The 19,372-nt window shown below is 50.3% G+C and overlaps 6 protein-coding genes across 6 annotated transcripts; 2 read left to right on the forward strand and 4 right to left on the reverse strand.

Annotated features, from left to right (window-relative positions):
• Positions 1-6,651: 6,651 nt before the first annotated feature.
• On the reverse strand, positions 6,652-8,535 carry HD556DRAFT_1449297 (uncharacterized protein; the record flags this gene model as incomplete). Its single annotated transcript, XM_041307574.1, has 9 exons — positions 6,652-6,690; positions 6,736-6,935; positions 7,000-7,195; positions 7,246-7,610; positions 7,661-7,738; positions 7,807-7,923; positions 7,980-8,120; positions 8,175-8,376; positions 8,431-8,535. 9 exons carry the CDS (start codon positions 8,533-8,535, stop codon positions 6,652-6,654), a joined length of 1,443 nt encoding a protein of 480 aa, XP_041154344.1.
• A 559-nt stretch (positions 8,536-9,094) lies between these two features.
• HD556DRAFT_1449298 (uncharacterized protein) lies at positions 9,095-9,768 on the forward strand (the record flags this gene model as incomplete). The annotated part of the gene is made up of 2 exons (XM_041307575.1): positions 9,095-9,681; positions 9,729-9,768. 2 exons carry the CDS (start codon positions 9,095-9,097, stop codon positions 9,766-9,768), a joined length of 627 nt encoding a protein of 208 aa, XP_041154345.1.
• Positions 9,769-9,798: 30 nt separating this feature from the next.
• HD556DRAFT_1504565 (WD40-repeat-containing domain protein) lies at positions 9,799-11,298 on the reverse strand (the record flags this gene model as incomplete). Its single annotated transcript, XM_041309011.1, has 1 exon — positions 9,799-11,298. The coding sequence occupies exon 1, from the start codon at positions 10,999-11,001 to the stop codon at positions 9,799-9,801; it is 1,203 nt and encodes a 400-aa protein (XP_041154346.1). The 5' UTR covers positions 11,002-11,298.
• Positions 11,299-11,953: 655 nt separating this feature from the next.
• HD556DRAFT_1412469 (thioredoxin-like protein) lies at positions 11,954-13,166 on the reverse strand. The gene is made up of 6 exons (XM_041304209.1): positions 13,004-13,166; positions 12,929-12,949; positions 12,774-12,878; positions 12,342-12,720; positions 12,160-12,284; positions 11,954-12,107 (listed from the first exon to the last, which is right to left on the reverse strand). The coding sequence occupies exons 1-6, from the start codon at positions 13,034-13,036 to the stop codon at positions 12,057-12,059; spliced, it is 714 nt and encodes a 237-aa protein (XP_041154347.1). The 5' UTR covers positions 13,037-13,166; the 3' UTR covers positions 11,954-12,056.
• A 1,253-nt stretch (positions 13,167-14,419) lies between these two features.
• Positions 14,420-16,709, forward strand: HD556DRAFT_1412490 (GLE1-like protein-domain-containing protein). The gene is made up of 8 exons (XM_041304210.1): positions 14,420-14,452; positions 14,502-14,603; positions 14,656-14,814; positions 14,875-15,007; positions 15,062-15,586; positions 15,637-15,768; positions 15,818-16,337; positions 16,391-16,709. The coding sequence occupies exons 2-8, from the start codon at positions 14,557-14,559 to the stop codon at positions 16,597-16,599; spliced, it is 1,725 nt and encodes a 574-aa protein (XP_041154348.1). The 5' UTR covers positions 14,420-14,452; positions 14,502-14,556; the 3' UTR covers positions 16,600-16,709.
• Positions 16,710-16,761: 52 nt separating this feature from the next.
• HD556DRAFT_1504599 (uncharacterized protein) lies at positions 16,762-19,278 on the reverse strand (the record flags this gene model as incomplete). The annotated part of the gene is made up of 5 exons (XM_041309012.1): positions 16,762-17,150; positions 17,211-18,416; positions 18,539-18,706; positions 18,763-19,133; positions 19,194-19,278. 5 exons carry the CDS (start codon positions 19,276-19,278, stop codon positions 17,142-17,144), a joined length of 1,839 nt encoding a protein of 612 aa, XP_041154349.1. The 3' UTR covers positions 16,762-17,141.
• Positions 19,279-19,372: the final 94 nt, after the last annotated feature.

Below are 19,372 nucleotides of genomic sequence, written 5' to 3' on the forward strand. Positions count from 1 at the left end.
CCAGGAGGAGGTGGCGGAGATCCGGATGATGAACCTCCGGAAGACCCGACTGACGATGAAAACGAAGGTCTAGGTCCACAAGACTTGGTCTTCCTCCGGCTATCCCAAGCCATCAATAACCTGGCGCGTAACAACCGCCAATCCTCCGGATCCGGTGATCCTAAAGTCAAAGTCCGAGAACCGGATACCTTCGATGGCACTGAGCCCCGGAAACTCCGGGCGTTCTTTGTCCAATGTGAGCTTAACTTCCAAGCTAAGCCGAAATCTTTCCGTACCGGCCGAACTAAGGTCAACTTCGCGCAATCATACCTCAAGGGCATGGCCCTTGAATGGTTTGAGCCGGACCTCCTTTCGGATGATCTAGCGGATCGTCCGGATTGGATGGATGACTACTCCGAGTTCATGTTAGAACTCCAAACTAACTTCGGACCTCACGACCCGGTCGGAGATGCGGAAATGCAGCTGGAACAGCTCTATATGCGCGACGGACAGCGCATCAACAAGTATGTTGTAGAGTTCCAGCGGCTAGCTTCCCAAGTCCGAGGTTGGGGCGACGGAGCTTTGCGCCGTCAGTTCTACAACGGACTTCCGGCTCGCATCAAGGACGAAATCAGTCGTCAAGGAAAACCCACCACTCTGTCCCAATACAAAACTCTCGCCCAGACTATCGACGCTCGATACTGGGAACGCAAGGGAGAAGTCTCCCGCGAAACCAAACCCTCCGCATCCGCGCCTCCTGCTAAGCAGTCAGCTTCCACTTCCGACCGGAAAGAGTACTCCAGCGGAAAATCCGGAAACGCTTCGGCTTCCTCCTCCGCCAAACTTCCGGACTTGACGTCCAAGCTCGGAAAAGACGGCAAACTCACCTCCGAGGAACGCCAGAGGCGCATGGAGAAGAAGCTCTGCCTCTTCTGCGGCGGACCCGGTCACACTGCCCGGGACTGCCTAAAGTCCACTTCCCGTGCGGCCAAAGGTCGTGCTAGCACGGTGACTCCGGAAGCCAAACCAGAGGTCTCGGAAGAGACAAAAAATTAGTCCGCAACCCTCCTGACTCCGCGCGGGACGAGGGTTGCGTTGACTCAACCCGTGCAATGGAGCTACGTCTCAACGCTATTTCCTTTTCCGATCCGAACTCTCTAGTACCATCCGTTTCAATTTCTACTTTTCCCGATATCTCTCCGTTTCCGGCTCTTGTAGATTGTGGATCGTCTCATTGTTTTATAGAAACCAGATTAATCCGAGAAAATAACATTCCAACCTATGCAATTCCTCCGCTTCCGCTCCATCTGTTTGATGGTACTTCTAATGCCACTATTACTGAGGCAGTAGATTTACCGATCCGGTTTCCAACCGGCGTGGTTACCTCCGAAACATTTTATGTTACTCCGCTGGACTCATCCTGTTCCATCGTTCTAGGATATAGCTGGCTCACCCGACACAATCCGTTGATTGACTGGGTAAAGGGCAGCATCGATTTCCGTCCGATTCCTCATGGAGTGCCTCCGACCCCTCCGACCTCTTTTCCGCCGGCTCCGGCGGAAATCCCTTCCTCAACCTCGCCGAGTCCCTCCGCTGATAATGCCGGTCCTAATATTTCCCTAATCAATGCAGTTGCCTTTTGCCGGGCCTGTAAATTAGAGGGATCGGTCCAGTTCAGTATTTTTGTTCGTCCGTCCGGTGTCAATCTCCGCTCCGCTACACTCTCCTCCGAACCTCCGAACCTATCCGGAATTCCTTCGGAATATCACGAGTATGCGGATGTCTTTGATAAGGGCAAAGCCGGACAGCTCCCTCCCCATCGTCCATATGATCTAAAGATTGAATTGGAAGAAGGAGCGGCTCCGCCCCTTGGCACCATCTATTCCCTTTCTCCGGTTGAGCTTGTAGCTCTTCGCAAATTCCTTGATGAGAATATTGCGACCGGACTTCTTCGTTCCTCATCCTCTCCGCACGGAGCCCCTGTCCTATTCGTCAAAAAAAAGGACGGCTCCCTACGCCTCTGTGTAGATTTCCGAGGACTCAATAAAATCACAAAGAAAGACCGCTACCCGCTTCCCCTCATTTCCGACCTTCTCGATTCTCCGAGCCGCGCTAAAGTTTACACTAAGATCGACCTCCGGTCCGCATACCATCTAGTCCGGATGGCGGAAGGAGACGAGTGGAAAACTGCTTTCCGGACGCGCTACGGCTCGTATGAATGGTTGGTTATGCCGGAGGGTCTCACCAATGCTCCGGCGGCTTTCCAGCGCTTTGTCAATACCATCTTTGCCGATATGCTTGACATTTGTGTTATTGTGTACCTCGACGACATCCTCATCTATTCCGCAGACCTTGCATCTCATAAAAAACACGTCCTTGAAGTCCTCCGACGCCTCCGGAAGCATCGGCTATATGCTAAACCGGAGAAGTGCGAATTCCATTCCGACTCTGTAGAATACCTCGGTTACCTCCTATCTCCGGCCGGACTTACAATGTCCTCCGACAAAGTCCAGACTATCTGCGACTGGCCGGAACCTCGGAAAGTCAAGGATATTCAATCGTTCCTCGGATTCGCCAATTTCTATCGTCGCTTCATCTTTAACTACTCGGATATTGTAGTTCCGCTTACGCGGCTCACTCGCAAGGATGCTCCCTGGAATTTCTCCGAGGATTGCCGGAAATCTTTTGAAACTCTCAAGAAAGCCTTCACTACCGCTCCGGTGCTTACGCACTGGATGCCGGATGTTCCTATCGTCGTTGAGACGGACGCTTCCGACTATGCTATCGCCGGAATACTTTCTATAGTATGTCCGGACCAGGAGCTCCGCCCGGTTGCTTTTTACTCCCGGACCCTTTCGGCTCCGGAACTCAACTATGACACCCATGATAAGGAACTTCTAGCTATCTACGAAGCTTTCCGGTCTTGGCGACACTACCTTGAAGGCTCTGCCGAGCCGATAGACGTCGTCACGGATCACAAGAACCTTGAGTACTTCGCTACCACAAAACTCCTCACCCGCCGCCAGGCCCGCTGGTCGGAATATCTTCATCAGTTTAACCTCGTTATCCGGTTCCGACCCGGAAAACTCGGAGCAAAGCCCGACTGCCTAACTAGACGTTGGGACGTCTACCCCAAAGAGGGGGATAAGGACTACGCTCAAGTGAATCCACACAACCTCCGGCCGATATTTACCACAGAACAGCTCGCTTCGTCCCTCCGGGCATCACACCTAGCAATTCCGGTGCTCCGGGCGGCTGTACTGATGGATGTCGAGCAGCTTCATAAGGACATTCTGTCCGCCCTCCCTAATGACCCTATCGCTTCCTATCACCTTCCGGGTCCGTCGGACCCGAGATGGACAATGGACGAGAGTGGTTTCCTCTGTTGCGACAACCGTATATACGTTCCAGAATCCAATGACCTCCGTCTCCGAGTGCTCCGGAATACGCACGACCACCCGCTATCCGGACATTTCGGTCAGAACCGGACCCTGGAAGTTATCCGTCGGGAATATACCTGGCCCAGAATCCGCGCATATGTGAAGGACTATGTTAAGTCCTGCACGACCTGCGCCCGAGCTAAAGTTCCACGACACAAACCATACGGATTATTGAAGCAACTCCCCATTCCCGAAAAGCCATGGAATTCTATATCCATGGACTTCATCGAACAACTCCCTGATTCCTCCGGCTTCACAGCCATCCTGGTAGTCATAGATCGACTATCCAAGCAATCCATATTCATTCCGACCTACGACACCATCACCTCTCCGGACCTCGCCCGGTTATTTCTCCTCCATGTGTTTTCCAAGCACGGAGTTCCGTCCCATGTCACTTCCGATCGCGGTACGGAATTCGTTTCCCACTTCTTCCGGTCGCTCGGAAAAGCACTCGACATGATCCTCCATTTCACCTCCGGATATCATCCGGAAGGCGACGGACAAACCGAGCGAGCCAACCAAACCCTAGAACAATACCTCCGGATCTACTGCAACTATCAGCAGGACAATTGGTCGGAACTGTTACCCTTGGCCGAGTTTGCGTACAACAATGCTCCGAGTGCTACCACCGGTGTTTCGCCATTCTTCGCCAATAAGGGTTATCACCCGAACATTTCCATACATCCGGAGCGTGATCTCTCATCCGCCCGTGCCCGGGACTATGCCATAGATCTAGACGAGCTTCACCAATTCCTCCGAGAAGAAATGTCCCTTGCCCAAGCAAGATATCAAGGACCCGCGGACGCTAGACGGAAACCCGCTCCGGACTTCAAAGTCGGAGATCAGGTCTTCGTCAAAGCAAAATATTTCCGCTCAACCCGACCATCGAAAAAGCTCTCGGAAAAGAATCTCGGACCATTCGACATCATCGCTCGTCCCGGCACCCACTCCTTCACCATCCATCTTCCGGACGCTATGCGATCCGTGCACCCCGTATTCCATGTCTCTCAGTTAGAACCCGCAACTCCGAACACTATTCCTAATCGCATCCAACCTCCTCCGCCCCCGGTATTAGTCGACGGAGAACCGGAATACGAAATCTCCGAAATCCTGGACTCCAAGATCGACCGCCGGAGACGTCACTGCCAACTACTATACTTAGTACGTTGGGCCGGATATGAAGGGACGGACGAAGAAACTTCCTGGATACTCGCAACCGAACTCGGAAATGCGCCGGAACTTCTATCGGATTTCCATTCAGCATATCCGGACAAGCCGGGACCAACTTCTAACAAAGAGTAAGGAAAAACATGCATATATGTACATTATTTAGGCGTCCGACATCCGGACTTCGGATCCGACGACCTAAGAGTCCATCTCCATGTCTCCGCCGGATCCGCCGGCCTCTTTTTCCGCCTCCTCCTCATTTTCCTCCTCCGGAGCATCTTCTACATGCATCCGGAAACCGCCCCTCAGACTCTCCATGAAGAGAGTCTGAAACTCCCTCTGCTCCTCCATGAACCGGAGCATGGTCTCACTCACCCGGTCCATCGCAGCTCTACTTCCCTCCGCCGCTGCAATACCCCTCTCCATCAGCCCATTCGTCCGGGCCAGTTCCGCAACTATGTTGTTGGCGGCTGCGACCCAGGCCTGGTCGTCGTACTCCGCCCAGTCTTGATCCTCTCCAATAACCGTCCGGGGATTGGAGACTATTTCTATGTCATCGTCGATGTCCTCCGGACTGCGCTGACGTCTTTTTCCTTTGCCCTTGGGGCTCGGAGATCCCTCCGGACGCGCGCGTTTCTTGCCTTTGCCTTTGCCGGCCGGCGCCTTGACAGGCGGATTTCCGCCGACGCACTTTTCCTTGGACGCGCGGCACTGGTCACACGTCCGGATCTTTCGGAAATCATCAGTAGTCATCCGGATCCGGACAAAACAGAAAAACTCACCCTAGGCGTCCTAGACGCTACTGCCCAGGTGCAAATCTTGCGCCTAAGGACGCACATCTCACACGCAACCTCCGGATCCGCCGGACCGGAGGACTAAAAATTGTTAAACTCCGGAAAAAACGTAAAAAACCTCATCCGACTCACCTCCGACACATTACCCATCCTAGCCTTTGCCAAACGCTCCTGCTCGCGCTCGGCCAACCTCTTCCGAGTCTCCTCGATATCCTTCCGTTTCTGCTCCTCCATCCGTTTCCGTTCCTCTTCCGCCTCCTTGCGTTTGCGTTCCTCTTCCTCCGCCTCTCTCCGAGCGTCCGCCTCAAGCCGCGCAATTTCGGCCGCCATTTCCGCCTGTCTCTCTTCGAGAACCTGCCGGGCGGTCTTCTTGTTGCCGGAAGTGGAGTTAGACATGTTAAAAGCAGTAATAGGAGTTAAAGGGAAAGTTTTAGACGTCTCATGGGCGCCCCGGCCTACTTATATGCTCAGTGCTATTTTTACGAGCTCCGCCCATCATCTCGCATTCATAAAAGTCCGGTCCGGACTTCCGAATCAGAAGCCTCGTGGGCTCGGCCCTAAAGGGGGGATACTGTCATATCCCGCGTTCCGGACCCGGACCTATCACACTCATCATTTCCGGATTTCCGGATCCGGCCGACTTCTATGTATCGTCCGGATCCGACCCGCGTCTAACTTCCGCGCCTTATCCCTTTGGTACTTCCCTTATCAGTTAGTACGCTTTATTTTCCGTTCCTCATTCATCTCCGTCTTCATTTTACTAAGTTCCGATAGACTAGTGATAGTCGTACCATATGTTTTCTTCATAGCTTTACATAGCTTCGCACTGCACTCACTGTTCTCCGTTATGTCCTCAGTAGTATATAAACCCCTGTACAATCTCTGTAGTTTCCTCAGTTCGAATATCATATTAGACTCTGCTCATTCTCTCCTCCGTCCGACTTGAGTTTCTCTCTCGTCGACCTCCGCTCGTCTTAGGATCGACTCCTATAGACTTGTCACCTCCGCCTCTACCTCTGGTAGTCCTCCGCTGTTTCCTTTCTAGTTCGGACTTCGTCCGGATTAGTCTTATCTCTTGTTTCCGAACGTCCGCCGGAATTCCCGCGCATCGGACATCGGACTCCGGACATCGCCCGACGCCCTCCGGACATCGTCCGGTAACCTTCGGACATCGTTCAACAACCCTCGGAAGTTAGGGGCACGTACTCGGGTAAGGGGCGCAGCGCACGAGCTGAAGCCAAGCCCTTCGGATCCGACCCTTGAGCACGTTCTTAACAGCCTTCTTCGTCTGCATCTTCAGATACCTGCAACTATAATGAGTCACATCAGAAGATTCGATCAGAATGTTGACGTACGATTGGCAACCACCCGACAACACGGCCACCGCCGATGCCCTCTCCGTTCCGTATGCCAACTGGCAAATTCGCGCAACGGACCACGACAGGATATCCCTTTACTGTACCGTGGGACGACAGTCTTGTCTTGTCCGCATACAGGATGAAGCAGAATGGAGCGGCCTTAATGTCACTTGGAAGGCGACTCTGATTTGTTGATGCTGAGTGAGAGTAGATAGTGATATTAACAAAGATTACATGCCTGGACGTCCCACCATCGATCACCCATCCAAGGCTCGTTGTAAAAGCGTTCAAACTCCCTGCCGTTGTGCTTGAAAACTCGTTGTGCATCCCAGACAAAATGCGGAGCAAGCAGCGGATTAGCTAACAAATCAAGAGCCCAGTCCCACAGAGGCAGCGCGTGAGTCTCATACACTCGTTGTTCTTTTTTGTAAGGAACGGTGATGTCGTGTTTTACAAACTAATTCACAACATATATCATACAAAATGTGAGATTTATTAATGACATACCGGCGTCACCTGAGCAGCTGCGTGTTCCCAAGCTTTGCGCAGCTCATTATCATTTGAAAAAGTTACCCGGCTCTCTCCTCTCAATATGCGACCAATGAGCGCAAGGAGCACATTAATTTGTGATTTATTGAGTGCGGCATTGAGTGCGATCTCCGCAAACTCGAAGTCGCCGCGGGAACAGAAAGGACGCCAGGGCTCTTCATCTACAGGGAGCTCTTCCTCAGGATGCGAATTGACGCCGAACTCCTCAAATGTTTGAAGGAGTGGTTCACGACCAGCAGAAGGATGATACATCGTTTTGAATTCCATGGGCTGTGGAGGAGGTATTGCAGGTTGCGGTTCAACAGAATGTCCCTGGCTGTTGGCTATGCAAAAGAATCAGTAAGCAATACAGGTGAATATGGTGCACACTTACCTAGGCTACCAGCACCTTTGAGGTTCCCATTGTAGTTCCCATTGTAGGCTTCGAAATCACCAGCGTCCAGGTTATCTGCTGGCAGCACAGGGTCAGCTAGTGTCAGTTGGCGTTGGAGGAGCACACAAAGAATACGTGAGACATACCTAGAGGACTATGATCCCTGATTGCAGGGGGCGCATTCTGAATCCCAGCAACTGATCGCGATGGGCCAGCGCTAGGGGGCGTTATCATGCCCATGTCAGTGTGAGCCTGCTGCCGAGCTGCATACCTCAATATTGTCAAAGGAAACATCAAGAGCGGGTAGCAGAGGACTCACCTCTTTTCTGATCTCGTGCATATTGAATGGCGAACTCCGCTTGTTCCGCCTTGGTGTCCTTCTGCTTCTTGCAGCTTGTTTCGTGCTTCTTGAAGCCTTGGGTCTTGAACTTCTTGCTACAATGCGGGCATAGAAGCTGCCCTGTCAGAGTTTCTTCGGAGAAGTTGTATTTGCTTCAATGAGTGCGAGAGGGACCCATGCTGATGGCGATGTGATATTGCACGATGGATGTATTGTTTATCGATGTCATTGCATAAGAATATCTCACGCTTTTGATGACCTCAGCCGCCTTGAAAGGCACTTTTAATGTACCTTCCAATGCACATGACCCAACTTGTAAGCCGGCGGCATTACAATGGCCTGTGACTTTTTTCTGACACTTCTTTATAGCGAAGATCTACACAGAGCAAGTTCATGTTCAGTCAAAAGTGAACAAAGACAAATAGCTCACATCAAATAATGAGTCTTGGTTGTCACTAATACTGCTAAGGGCGTCGTGGAAGTCAGAGGAGTCGCATGTACTGTCCTGATCGACAGAGGGCTCTTTTTGATTCATGTTATCGCAGCTATGCTCATTTTTGCTGTCACAATAACTCTGAGTTAGCACTAGTGCTGCCGTGGTTCGGTCCAGAACCACGGTCCGAACCTGACCAACGGTCAGGTTCTTCCTTGGTTCGGTCCGTGGTCCATGAATTGGGGCGGACCGGACCTGAGTGAGGTTCACGGTCCACCATTTGCCTGAACGGTTCTATGTTGGTTCGAACCTTCCCCGAACCGGTCCGAACCCTGAACTGCGAGAAGTTCTGTCGCATTGTCGAAGCGTGTTTTGACACTGCCTTTGATGATTCGCCTTGGCCTCAAGGATTTTCGAGCTTCGATACTTACTTGTTTCCGTCAAATGCAGAGGCTCATTGACAAGGTAAGTCATGATATGCACTGTTCAAACTGAACAGTGTGAGTGTTGTGCTCATAATGACCATGTCCTCGCCCAGATCCTTATCATACCAACACCCTACGATGCTATTACGATCCTCCACCGGCTGTTTGTCCACCGGCTGTCTGATTTGCTTGCACATAAAATGTGCAAGCCTCAGCAGGTAAGCACTATATTCAACATGGCTCATTCAGACTCATGCGCTGTCAATGCTGACGGTTCTCTCAAGGATGCCAAGGACATCGTCTTCTACCACGATCCCGATGATTCTGTCCCCCTTGACACCACGTCCTCTGCCCCCCAGCCATCATCATCTACTAATCCTCCTCAGGATGCCTTCTCTATGCTACTGAATACTGGGCGCAAACCAACACCAGTTACAGCTGGTGCTCGACGATCCATTCGGACCTCTAAGCCATCTGCTCGCCTCCGGGATGCTGAGAACATTTATTCAACCTCGACCTCCACCAGCTCAACAAACCGCAAACGTGCATTGTCTAGCGCTACTGAACTTCAACTTCAACCGGCTCACAAAAAGGTTTTATCATGTCTATTATCAGACGAGGATAGCCTTGATGACGACGACGCTGGTCATGACACCGATCCTTTGGAGGACCAGCCCGTGGAGGACCAGCCCGAAGCCGAACCTGAAGCCGAAGCCGAACCTGAGGACGCCATCCAAGCCACTTTGCCGAAGACTGAACGTACCGCTGACATTCGCACTGTCTTCACTCGCCATGAAACACACTGGGTATGCAACCCTTGCAAGTATGTAATTAGAACTGCATGTATTGTGTTCTGCTAATGTTTGGTAGGGACGCTGTACTTATGTTTTTTTTTGCTCATTGTAAATAAATTTGGTTCGGTTCACGTTCGAACCTGAAATTAACTGGACCTGACCATTCTGAACCGTTCGCCAAGGTCCAGTTCGAGGTTCGTTGAGTCTGGTAGAACCGGACCTAGGTCCAGTTCTTGGTTCTCGCTCGACCCTCTGTGAACCGGACCGAACCGGACCACGGCAGCACTAGTTAGCACGTAAAAAATGTGATGAATAGAAAGGCACAACAATAACGAGTAAGAACGTGCCTGTACTTCTTCGTAGTCTGTTGTGCTTTCCTCCACCTTACCATGCTCCCGTATATCCCTAACAGACCAAAGCTGAAGATCTCCATCATCGGCTCCACTCCGAGTCACGAGTAGCTCTGCATCGGGAGAAATCGCAACAAAGTGGACTTTTTTGGTGTGTTCAAGTATATGTCCTATCTGCTTATGTGTCTTTGTGCACCACAGCCGCACAGTGCTGTCGTCCGATGCTGTGGCGATGACGGAGTTATCTGAAGAGGTGGCAAGACAGGTGATCCAGCGAGTGTGACCGATGCACGGTTGACCGATCTTTTCTCCACTAGATGAATCCCAGAACTTGGCTGTATTGTTGGATGTTACAGAGACAAGCTGGTTGCCGTCAGGCGACCACACAACACTTCGAACTGACCATTGGCCAGCGTTGATCTTGAGCAAACATTCGGCGTTAACGGTGCGCCACACCCGGATGGTATGGTCAGATGATCCGGATGCTAATTTTAGCCTATCCGGGCTAAATGACACACTCCACACGTGTACGGTTTTACGATGATCGAGTGTTGCAAGGACTGCGCCAGTCTCTGCATCCCATACAACAACCGTCGAATCATGCGAACTGCTTGCGACTCTCCTTCCATCCGGGGAGAAGCACACAGAGTTCACCTTCTCTGTATGCTTCACCAGCGGATTGAGTACCATCTGTTTGCTCTCGGTATCCCAGATAATGACAGTAGCATCATCCCCACCACTCGCAATTCGGCGGTCATCTGGAGATATGGCGACTGATCGCACACGGTCCGTATGCCCCTTGAATGGCCCTCCTACCATTTCTCCTATCTGGCGCACGTCTAAAATTCGCAGGGTTTTATCATGCGAACTGGTGACGACCCGTCGACCATCGTTGAAGAATGCAACCGCCCACACTTTGTTCTTGCGCCGTCGCGTCGCCCGCGTTGGCGCTGGCTGCCCTTGAAAAGTATCTCTTGCTGTATCAGATACTTCCGACATATTGTGCGACCTAGACAGAGAGGTCCGGGTCAGTTAGAATGAATTCAAGTTAAAAAGGAGCGTACGTTTGGGTTATCGTTGTGTTGTAGAACTCGTGTATAGTGAGTTGTTGAATTCTTTTCTGAGTCGCAACTCACGTCCCAGGTGCTTATGTAGGGTTCTTGATGGGTCCATACCACGCTGCTGCAGCATGATCTCAAGTCGCTTCTTCCATCATCACCCAGTGTGATATCCAATTAATTATACATTGCAATTACTGCAAAATAGGATATATCAATATGATGAACTCGTTTGAGTCTACCGGGCAGTGATGATTTTCAGTATACCGTAAAAGTCTGAACTCCCCCGTCAAACTCGATCGGAGCTCGTTCTTTCTCCTCCAGACTCATAGCTTCCGCCCTACTTGGCAAAATGGACCAGATGCCGGCATTGAGTGTATTGTAACGTCATGAAGATAGAAGTCGACAACGCAACGAACCTTTCACATGAATGGTCGCCAAATGTGAGTTCCACTATGTGCATCTATTTGACAGCATGAATGAACATGTGGTCATACCCAACCCGTGGCGTGTCCTTTAATCTTGACAAAGCAAAACATACTGTTTAGTCCATTACAATTCAGGTCGCTCTTACTTGTGATGTAGACGAGGGCCCTCGTGATCGGGCTATTGCCGTACCTTTTCACCTGGCAAAACAGATCGCAAATGGTGGCTCGTAATCGGGGGGAGCCGAGCACGAAACAGTTGCTATCAATCAAGTGTGTCACCGTTAATGAGAGTCTGTGTGAAACTAGAGCTCACACCACCGCAAGGGGACCACGCTCTGCAACCCTCCTCATATGCGGTTCATATGTTGGAGACCATGGTCTAAGTTGCCAACTGATTGATGTTGCCAAGGGTAGCGATAATTATGCGGAAATTTTATCTTTGTCGCACGGCTCTCTTGCTGGTTGTTTATTATATGTCGCGTCTGATATTCACGTAGATATACTGCATATTTCCGACAGCTAGAAATTATTGTCCTGCGAAGCTAACCATCTGCTATCAGGTATATCTTCACTGTACGCGCTCAGTGAATCTCGTCCTGAAGAATGTTGTTGTATACTCCTGAAGGCAGTAAAGAGTAAGTCATTAGTCATTTGCGTAGATGTATACACACCTCATCATAAGTTTGCTTCAAGCTCGGACGGTCCAGCATTCCTTGAGCGTATTTCCTGAATTTGGCAAATTTCGGTCCTTTTAACTCCTCCCCTAACTTATACCCCATTCCGACAGGGAATTTCCCTATTTGCAATTAATCAGATTCAACTTCTCGGGGAAAGGCATGGGTGGTTGCTCTACCTATGTCAGTTTCGGTGATGATCTTGAGCCTTGCGAGACCCGGAGAGATGCATGCGTCTGCGATACTGTAGTGATCTCCAACCGCGAAATCTCTACCTTCTTCGAGAAGTCCTTGAAGAAATTCAATCCCCTTCAGGATATTGTCATATGACTCCTGCCCTCGGATGAAATCGTATAATGGTGCTTCGACCTGTTTGGTAGTCACATCGATGAACAAACGGACTTTGGCGCGCAGGACAGGATCCTTTGGCAGGAGGCCTGAGTCTGGATAAAGGTCCGCCAAGAACTCAAGGATGATGTTCGATTCCGCAATTTTAGCGGACAGGGGCGAAGGATCATCGGGTTCGACATTGGGTCCCCCATATGTTACAGCAGGCACCTATAGTTATGTCACATTCGTCTCCAATAGAAACAGGATATCATCACACATACCTTGCCGACTGGGTTCACTTTACTGGCGAACCACTCTGGTTTATTGGAGAGATCGACTTGGTAGGCTCTGTAGGGTGCATTGGCTTCTACAAGAGCCAGCTCGATCTGTCAATTTGCGTCAGAGACTCGTGAGATGGTGTCAGCAGTCATTTCACCTTTGCGCTATAGGGCGAGAGCTGGAGAGTTATGGGTCAGACAAGTTTTCCGCTTTACTCTCCATTGTTTCTCACCTTGTGAAGGTACAAAGTAAGCTGCTCCGACATGATGATGACGATGATGACGATGACGATGACGATGATGATGATTTGAGTGATAGTACTTCAACAGAGGAATGCTCAGGTTTATATACGAGACAGGTAATTTTTTTGCCCCGGTGGGTCATTGCATCACTTCCTGCTGGAGTTATTCGTAATCAGGAAGGGGCAAGTGCGGAAATGAATCTTACTAATTGATAGACTAGTCAGACAATCATAATATCCCGATAGCTTGGTGAATGAGTCAGTTGCTGACTGAAATGTGGCATCGCCTGCTGGTTCACGTTATATATCAATATTACGGACTTCATCAACAACTGGGCTTACTATACCAACTACATGTGAGCAAGCAGGTAGCAGAAGATTCTAGAATTCGGCATCTGCCGTCTGCTGGCAGACTCTCAGGCGCGCAGGATCGTCAATTTTGACATTACATACCATGAGCCTAGGTCCAGCATCATTTGACTGATCATATCAGTCTAGTGAGCGGCTCAGGTTCTGCCCAACGCCCCTCAATATTGGTTCTAGCAGAACACACCTGTAATATGCTATGCGACGTACGACAAAACAACTTTTTTTCCGAGGGTTTTGTTTATCGTCATGAGAGGGTGAAAAAATGAAGGCTTTGAAAAGCGTTACGCGGATCGGACAGATTGGTTTCTGTTGTGTAGCGGTTAGTCGTCGCTATCACGCCTGTCAAGAAGGTGCTCAGCCTGACGAATATCGCAGAAACGAAGAACGACCTTCAACAGAGGTTACATCTGACGCTAAGTGACATTTACAAAGCACGGAAATGGTGAGTGTCTCTTACCACAGCACCTCCATCCACCAAACCAAGGGGACAGGATATCGACGCCCCCGTACAAATCCTGACACAGAACAAAACACAGATCCACCCGATGAATTCATCCTTACCGGCAAGTTGAATCTACCACTGCAAAGTCTTGAGGTCAGCAACGAAGAGAAATCACGCAGTAATCGTTTGTCTGGGAGCATGCAAAGATTCCGGAATCCGGATCCTCATTCCCTAATTACAGCTCTCCAGTTCATATTTTTTCATGATTGATGTCACTAGAGTCCTTACCTGATTTGTTCGTGGGTCCTCCTGATAGGTAGGCATTGTCAGAAAAACATTGTTTGCACGGTGGAGATGTTGGATCGTTAGCCTTGGTATGATACTTGAGATCGCCACTGAGAGCCAAATCATTAATGACAATTCCTGCATTGAGCTGTGCGACACGCAAACATGCTGGTATGATCGTGGGTGGCAGCCTGTGGCAGCAGAAAAGTTGTGTTTAACACGCTATTTTTATATTTAATATTATTATACAGAAATTTCTCCCAAAATGGAATGTAAGGGAGGAAATTGCGATTAAACTACCGTGTCTGCCGCTTGCACCAAACTTGACTCAAGCTCCAGACAAAGTAAGTGCATTCGATAGCCATCTGACCGTGCTTTCATTAAAAGCTGCAGTAGCCAACAGTACTCGTGTGGTGCTTACGGCTGATACGGAATCCGACTCTTACTTATGCGTTACGGATTGCCACGCTCAACTTCGCCATCTCCTGAACGGAGGTACGTGCACAGTGCATGCCACGGCGAGCCAGGCTCATTCATTATCCATCAGATCTCGCAGACGTACCTCCACTTTCGGTCTCCCATCAGATACCGATAGCGATTTCGAAGGGCCACCGACAGATTCAGACTCAGAACTATCCTCCCCAAGCTCCCTTTCATCAGACTCATTCTGCTACGAATCTGAATCACAAGTCCCGCCACCGCCTCCGTGCGTGTATTATAATCACTATCATATTTATGCTCACACTCACTTATTTTACTTTTGCAGTCGCCCAAAGCGCGAGCCACGCAGCCCAGCTGAACAACGCCATGCAGAGGACACAGTGGCTGCTATCCGCTTACGCACACGATACCACGATCCCTACGAAGAATGGGAGAAACAAACACGCAAGGATGCATTCGTGAGTGCCTATTAGTTCTTTCTACGCAAATTACCCCCTGATAGTCTCTAATAGCACACAGCGCGCAGAGCACAAGTTCAGACGCGCTTAGAGACGCAAGGTCGGCGTACCCAGCGTAACACGCAGGAGCTGAAATCATTGGCAACTATGCACGCACAGCAGCTCGTGGAAGTGCAGAAACAACTCGCAGCATTGCAGGTGCGGCAACAGACGGAGGTTAACAAGCTCGTAAGTAGCTGGCAGGAGCAAGATAAGACATTTCGCAATAGGATAGAGGGTGTTATTCGCGTGGAAGAGGAGAAATTACGTGCCAAACTCGAAGCTGAACGCAAAGCGCGGGAGGAGGCCGAGAGAAAACGGAAGGAGGAAGAAGAGAAACGCAAAGTGGAGGAACAGGCGAAGCGGAAAGAAGAGGAACAGGCGCAAAGGCAGCGGGAGGCAGAAGCGGCCGCAAAACATCAAGAACAGGAGAAAGAGCGTTTGCGCAGGGAGAAGCTGGACGCTGAGGAACAGGGCAGGGCACAACTGGGGATGTCATTGGCCGAAGAGGATTGGGTACACGCTCGTGAAACTCTCAAGGTAAACCTGCTACTTCTGACCACGTACTGCGATACTAATACCTAATTCAGAATCTTAAAGCTGGGCCAATGAAGACAGTCAAGGGGAACCAGCCACTCAAATCCAAATGGAGCGCCATTCGCCGACAGATAACACCAAAGATCGGACAACTAACACACGATATCGATTCCGTCATGCGAATAGTAAGTTTATTTCCGCTATTATTCCACCACCTCAAACTCAAATTTCCAGACTCAACAACTCATAGATATTATTTGCCCGTCAGAACGACTTCCTTTAGACATCTACTTCGCCGCTCTATCCTCACTAGCAAAAGCCATCCTTCTCCAAGCCGAAACAGAGGTCACAGCTGAAAAACGAAGCGCTATACCCTTGGCCATGGTCGCCGCGAGACTGCTAGGCACGTTGGAAGGCTTTCCGGATATTTTCTTCGCGAAGCTCGTGCAGCGGTGCGGTGGGTGGCCTGTTCCGTCAGCGATTCCTTCCACGGATTCAGACGGTACTGCGTGGAACGAACTAGAGCGCATCAAGGCGATGGGATACCGCACGAATGATGGTCAGAGAGAGACCTTGTCCGATCATATTATGCGCGTATCTGGGATGATGCGTGTATATTTCTTGATTCTAGCTGCGCCTGTGCCGCAGCCATTGGATAAAATGTTCCAGTTACCACGTTTCTGGACGTATTTCGCGAGGATGATTGGGGATGAGAGATTACTAGAGACAGCAGTAGCCGCACAGGTACTTCATGGTGCGTTTTTTGCAATTGGGTGCTTCCCAGGCTCTCACTCCTAAACTCCGTAGCTGCACTTGACGTAGGAGGCATGGAGGCGAAGTTCATTTGGGGTAATCAGTGGGTGAAGATGCTGGAGTTGCTTTACGAGGGTGCAACGACTGGTATCGGCGGAGTTGCAGGGAAGCTGCTCGGTGGTCAAACCCCTGAGGGAAAGGCTGCGCGCGTGCGCGTACGACTTCAGATAGAACGCATCATGGATACCACGAGCTTGCGATGAGGCATTCTTTCACCCAATCACCATCTATTCGTTCACCACGTATGATATTTTGGAAATACATGCATTTTTGTACAGTAGCATCAGCCTATACATAGCATTTTACAACGCTAGTCAAACTGTGATGTGTGGATAAACGCACGCCAACACCGATTGGGCCGGTGCCACCGATTCGTGCACTACAGCGCAAGCGTTCCGGGCGATCAGTGAGTGCCCAGTTGCCTACAGATTCTCCTAGACTCGTAACTATTCCTTACAGGCACGATTGTTTTGTTTGGGTAGGTAGTAATTACCATCCGTACCAAAATAGGCTGGCTGGGTACGAGACTAAGATTCTCCGAATCTCCAATCGACATCGGATCACTGTGCCCGGGACAGCGTCCGAGTTATTCAAAGAGATATTGTATTTCAGCCTCAGGACTTCTTCAAATCGCCAAGCCGTGAAAGACGAATGTCATGAACTGCGGCAGTTGAACGTGTGGATCGGGGGTGTCAAATATGTACCTGGAATCTGACTTCCGATCAATGCATGGAAGACCTCTTGCTTAAGTGGACTGGTGGTTTGGATATTGTTTGATCTTAGAAGCAAGTGCGGCTGGGAGCTGAGAACGAACCAGAGTGGGTTGGACAGTGGTCGATGAATTGGATGGTACGTTCGGTGGCGGCATCCAACGTCTGTGAATCTCTTTTCTCCCCCTCTCATGCCTATCAGGAGGAATAGGAGTGATTTTTTGAGAGGATACCGAGGCGGCGTATGTCGAGAACGAGGGGCGGGCAAGGCTAGGAGCTGGGGACCAACCAAAGTAGGATGAAAAGTTGACAGTTTTACCTGTCCGTTCGTCGGATGTGTTTTGTGGTGGCATCCGACGTTCGCGAAACCGTCCTCGCTCCCACCCGTCCCCATCTTGCTGAACAGGAGTGACTGTTTGAGGCAACCTGGTGGCACCGTTTGTCGAGAATGATGTGCGAGCACGACCAGGAGGTGGGAACGAAGCAAAGTTGGGTGCATAGTTGACAGGTTTGCCTGTCGGTGGGTTGGCCATTGTGTCTGATGATGGTATCCAACGTTCGTAAATCGGTTCTTGCCTCCGCCTGTCCTCATCTGACTCAGACCCATCCTCATCTAGCTCAGACCCATCCTCATCTAGCTCAGACCCGTCCTCATCTAGCTCCAACTCGTCCTCATCTGACTCCCACTCGTCGTCCAGCCCCCACACGTCATCATCTGGCTGAATAGGTGTGGTCATTTGAGGTAACGTCGCAGCAGCCTTTGGGTGGTGGGTGGTTTTGCCTGTTGGCAGGGTGTACGTCAAATCTGGCGCCGGCAACCATCGTTCGTAAATCATTTCTCGTGGCCTCTCCTGGTCATCGGAGCTCGGTCGATTGATAATTTGAGGGGGCGTCGTAGAATGTCTTGAGGGTGAGACGGAGATAGTCCGTGGTCTTGAGAGGGGAATTGGGGACGTAGCACGTAAGCGAGACGACAGCATTGAAGCTTTCGTTGAAGTCTGAGACCTAATTGATGGTGCCATCGTGCATGCGGGGGTCGTCAGTTTTTGGACTCCAGCAGCAGAAGCGGAGGCACTTCGAGAACGAAGAGATGCGAAGCGCGGCAGCATGGGGGGGATAGCTGGTTCTTTGCATGTGGATGCTGCAAATGAAGAAACTGTTTGTTGACGTTCACTTGATCTAGTTGAAGCGGCAGTGCTGGGGCGGGCAGGTAAATTTGCAGCCCGAGAGTAAGCGGACTTAAGGGTACAACGGGTAAGCTCTGCTCGAAGAGCCTGGCATTCTTGCACCTTTTGGGTATAGAGTGCTTGCTTAAACAAAAAGAAACATGGTGAGTGACGTGAATAACATTCCTCAAGCCACAACATACTTGTCTAGAAGAGTACGTCAGTCAAAATCAAAGTGCTATCATAATGGTGCACTTCAAGGTCACGTACTGCTTTAGGTCGGTTTCTAACTTGCTGACCTTCAATTCCATGTCGTCTAGCTTCTCTTTTAGAATGGCTTCAATTCCCTTGGCCGTTTTCGTAGCTTCCGAATGAGCGATGTGATTCGTCGAAATGGTCCTAAGCAGCACAGCACTCGATGATAATGAATAGGACTGCACTCGATGTTAGCGGAACCGCAAACACTTGAATTGTCAGAAAAAAACATTACCTGGACGTTGGAATATTCGCCATTAGTCAACCACTCTTCTAGCTCCTTGTAAAGAGTCGAAACCTCTTCCACTGAACATTCTCTTGTGACTACCTTGGCCACCTTATCCTCCAATCTACGAGCCTCTGCGCGTATACGCAAGAAACTCGGCTCGACTAAGGGAGACAGATCTTCTCCTCGTGATTGGTGAAGAGCCTCGTTGAGGTCACCTCGCCACCGAGGAGTAACCCGTCCGCTTCCTGGAAAGTTTATGTGTAGCAAATGCACATCACCACTAATGAAATGCTCGGAACAGAAAGGGCAGGCAGCTCGGAGACGAGGCGATGTCTTTTGTACAATTTTATTACAGCAACTCCAGCAGAAAATGTGACCTAAAAACTTGCAGCGTTAGAAGTTTGATGACTGCAGATTCAAAATTTTTGAGCGCTCACCGCATGGAATGGAATTAGGAACACAATGCGGATTGTACTCTTCTGCGCACACATCGCAAATCGAACCAGGACTAAGCGTGAGCATGATCAAGGTCAACCCGATGAAACCCTTGCCAGGTTTGCCAGACAGAAAGCTATTGACGAGGAATAGTGCCTATCGTGGTGGTGGATAAATGATA

Source organism: Suillus plorans, assembly GCF_016647745.1.
Source record: "Suillus plorans strain S12 chromosome Unknown HD556scaffold_86, whole genome shotgun sequence".
Lineage (NCBI taxonomy): Eukaryota > Fungi > Basidiomycota > Agaricomycetes > Boletales > Suillaceae > Suillus > Suillus plorans.

Excerpts from the sequence above, each read along its gene's own strand:
- HD556DRAFT_1412469 (XM_041304209.1), bottom strand. The coding sequence starts at position 13,036 with ATGTCGGAGCAGCTTACTTTGTACCTTCACAAG. Across the intron at positions 12,950-13,003 it reads TTACTTTGTACCTTCACAAG|CTCTCGCCCTATAGCGCAAA; the intron begins GTGAGAAACAAT and ends ATAACTCTCCAG. Across the intron at positions 12,285-12,341 it reads CATCACCGAAACTGACATAG|GGAAATTCCCTGTCGGAATG; the intron begins GTAGAGCAACCA and ends AATTGCAAATAG.
- HD556DRAFT_1412490 (XM_041304210.1), top strand. The coding sequence starts at position 14,557 with ATGCGTTACGGATTGCCACGCTCAACTTCGCCATCTCCTGAACGGAG. Across the intron at positions 14,815-14,874 it reads CAAGTCCCGCCACCGCCTCC|TCGCCCAAAGCGCGAGCCAC; the intron begins GTGCGTGTATTA and ends TTACTTTTGCAG. Across the intron at positions 15,587-15,636 it reads ACGCTCGTGAAACTCTCAAG|AATCTTAAAGCTGGGCCAAT; the intron begins GTAAACCTGCTA and ends TACCTAATTCAG.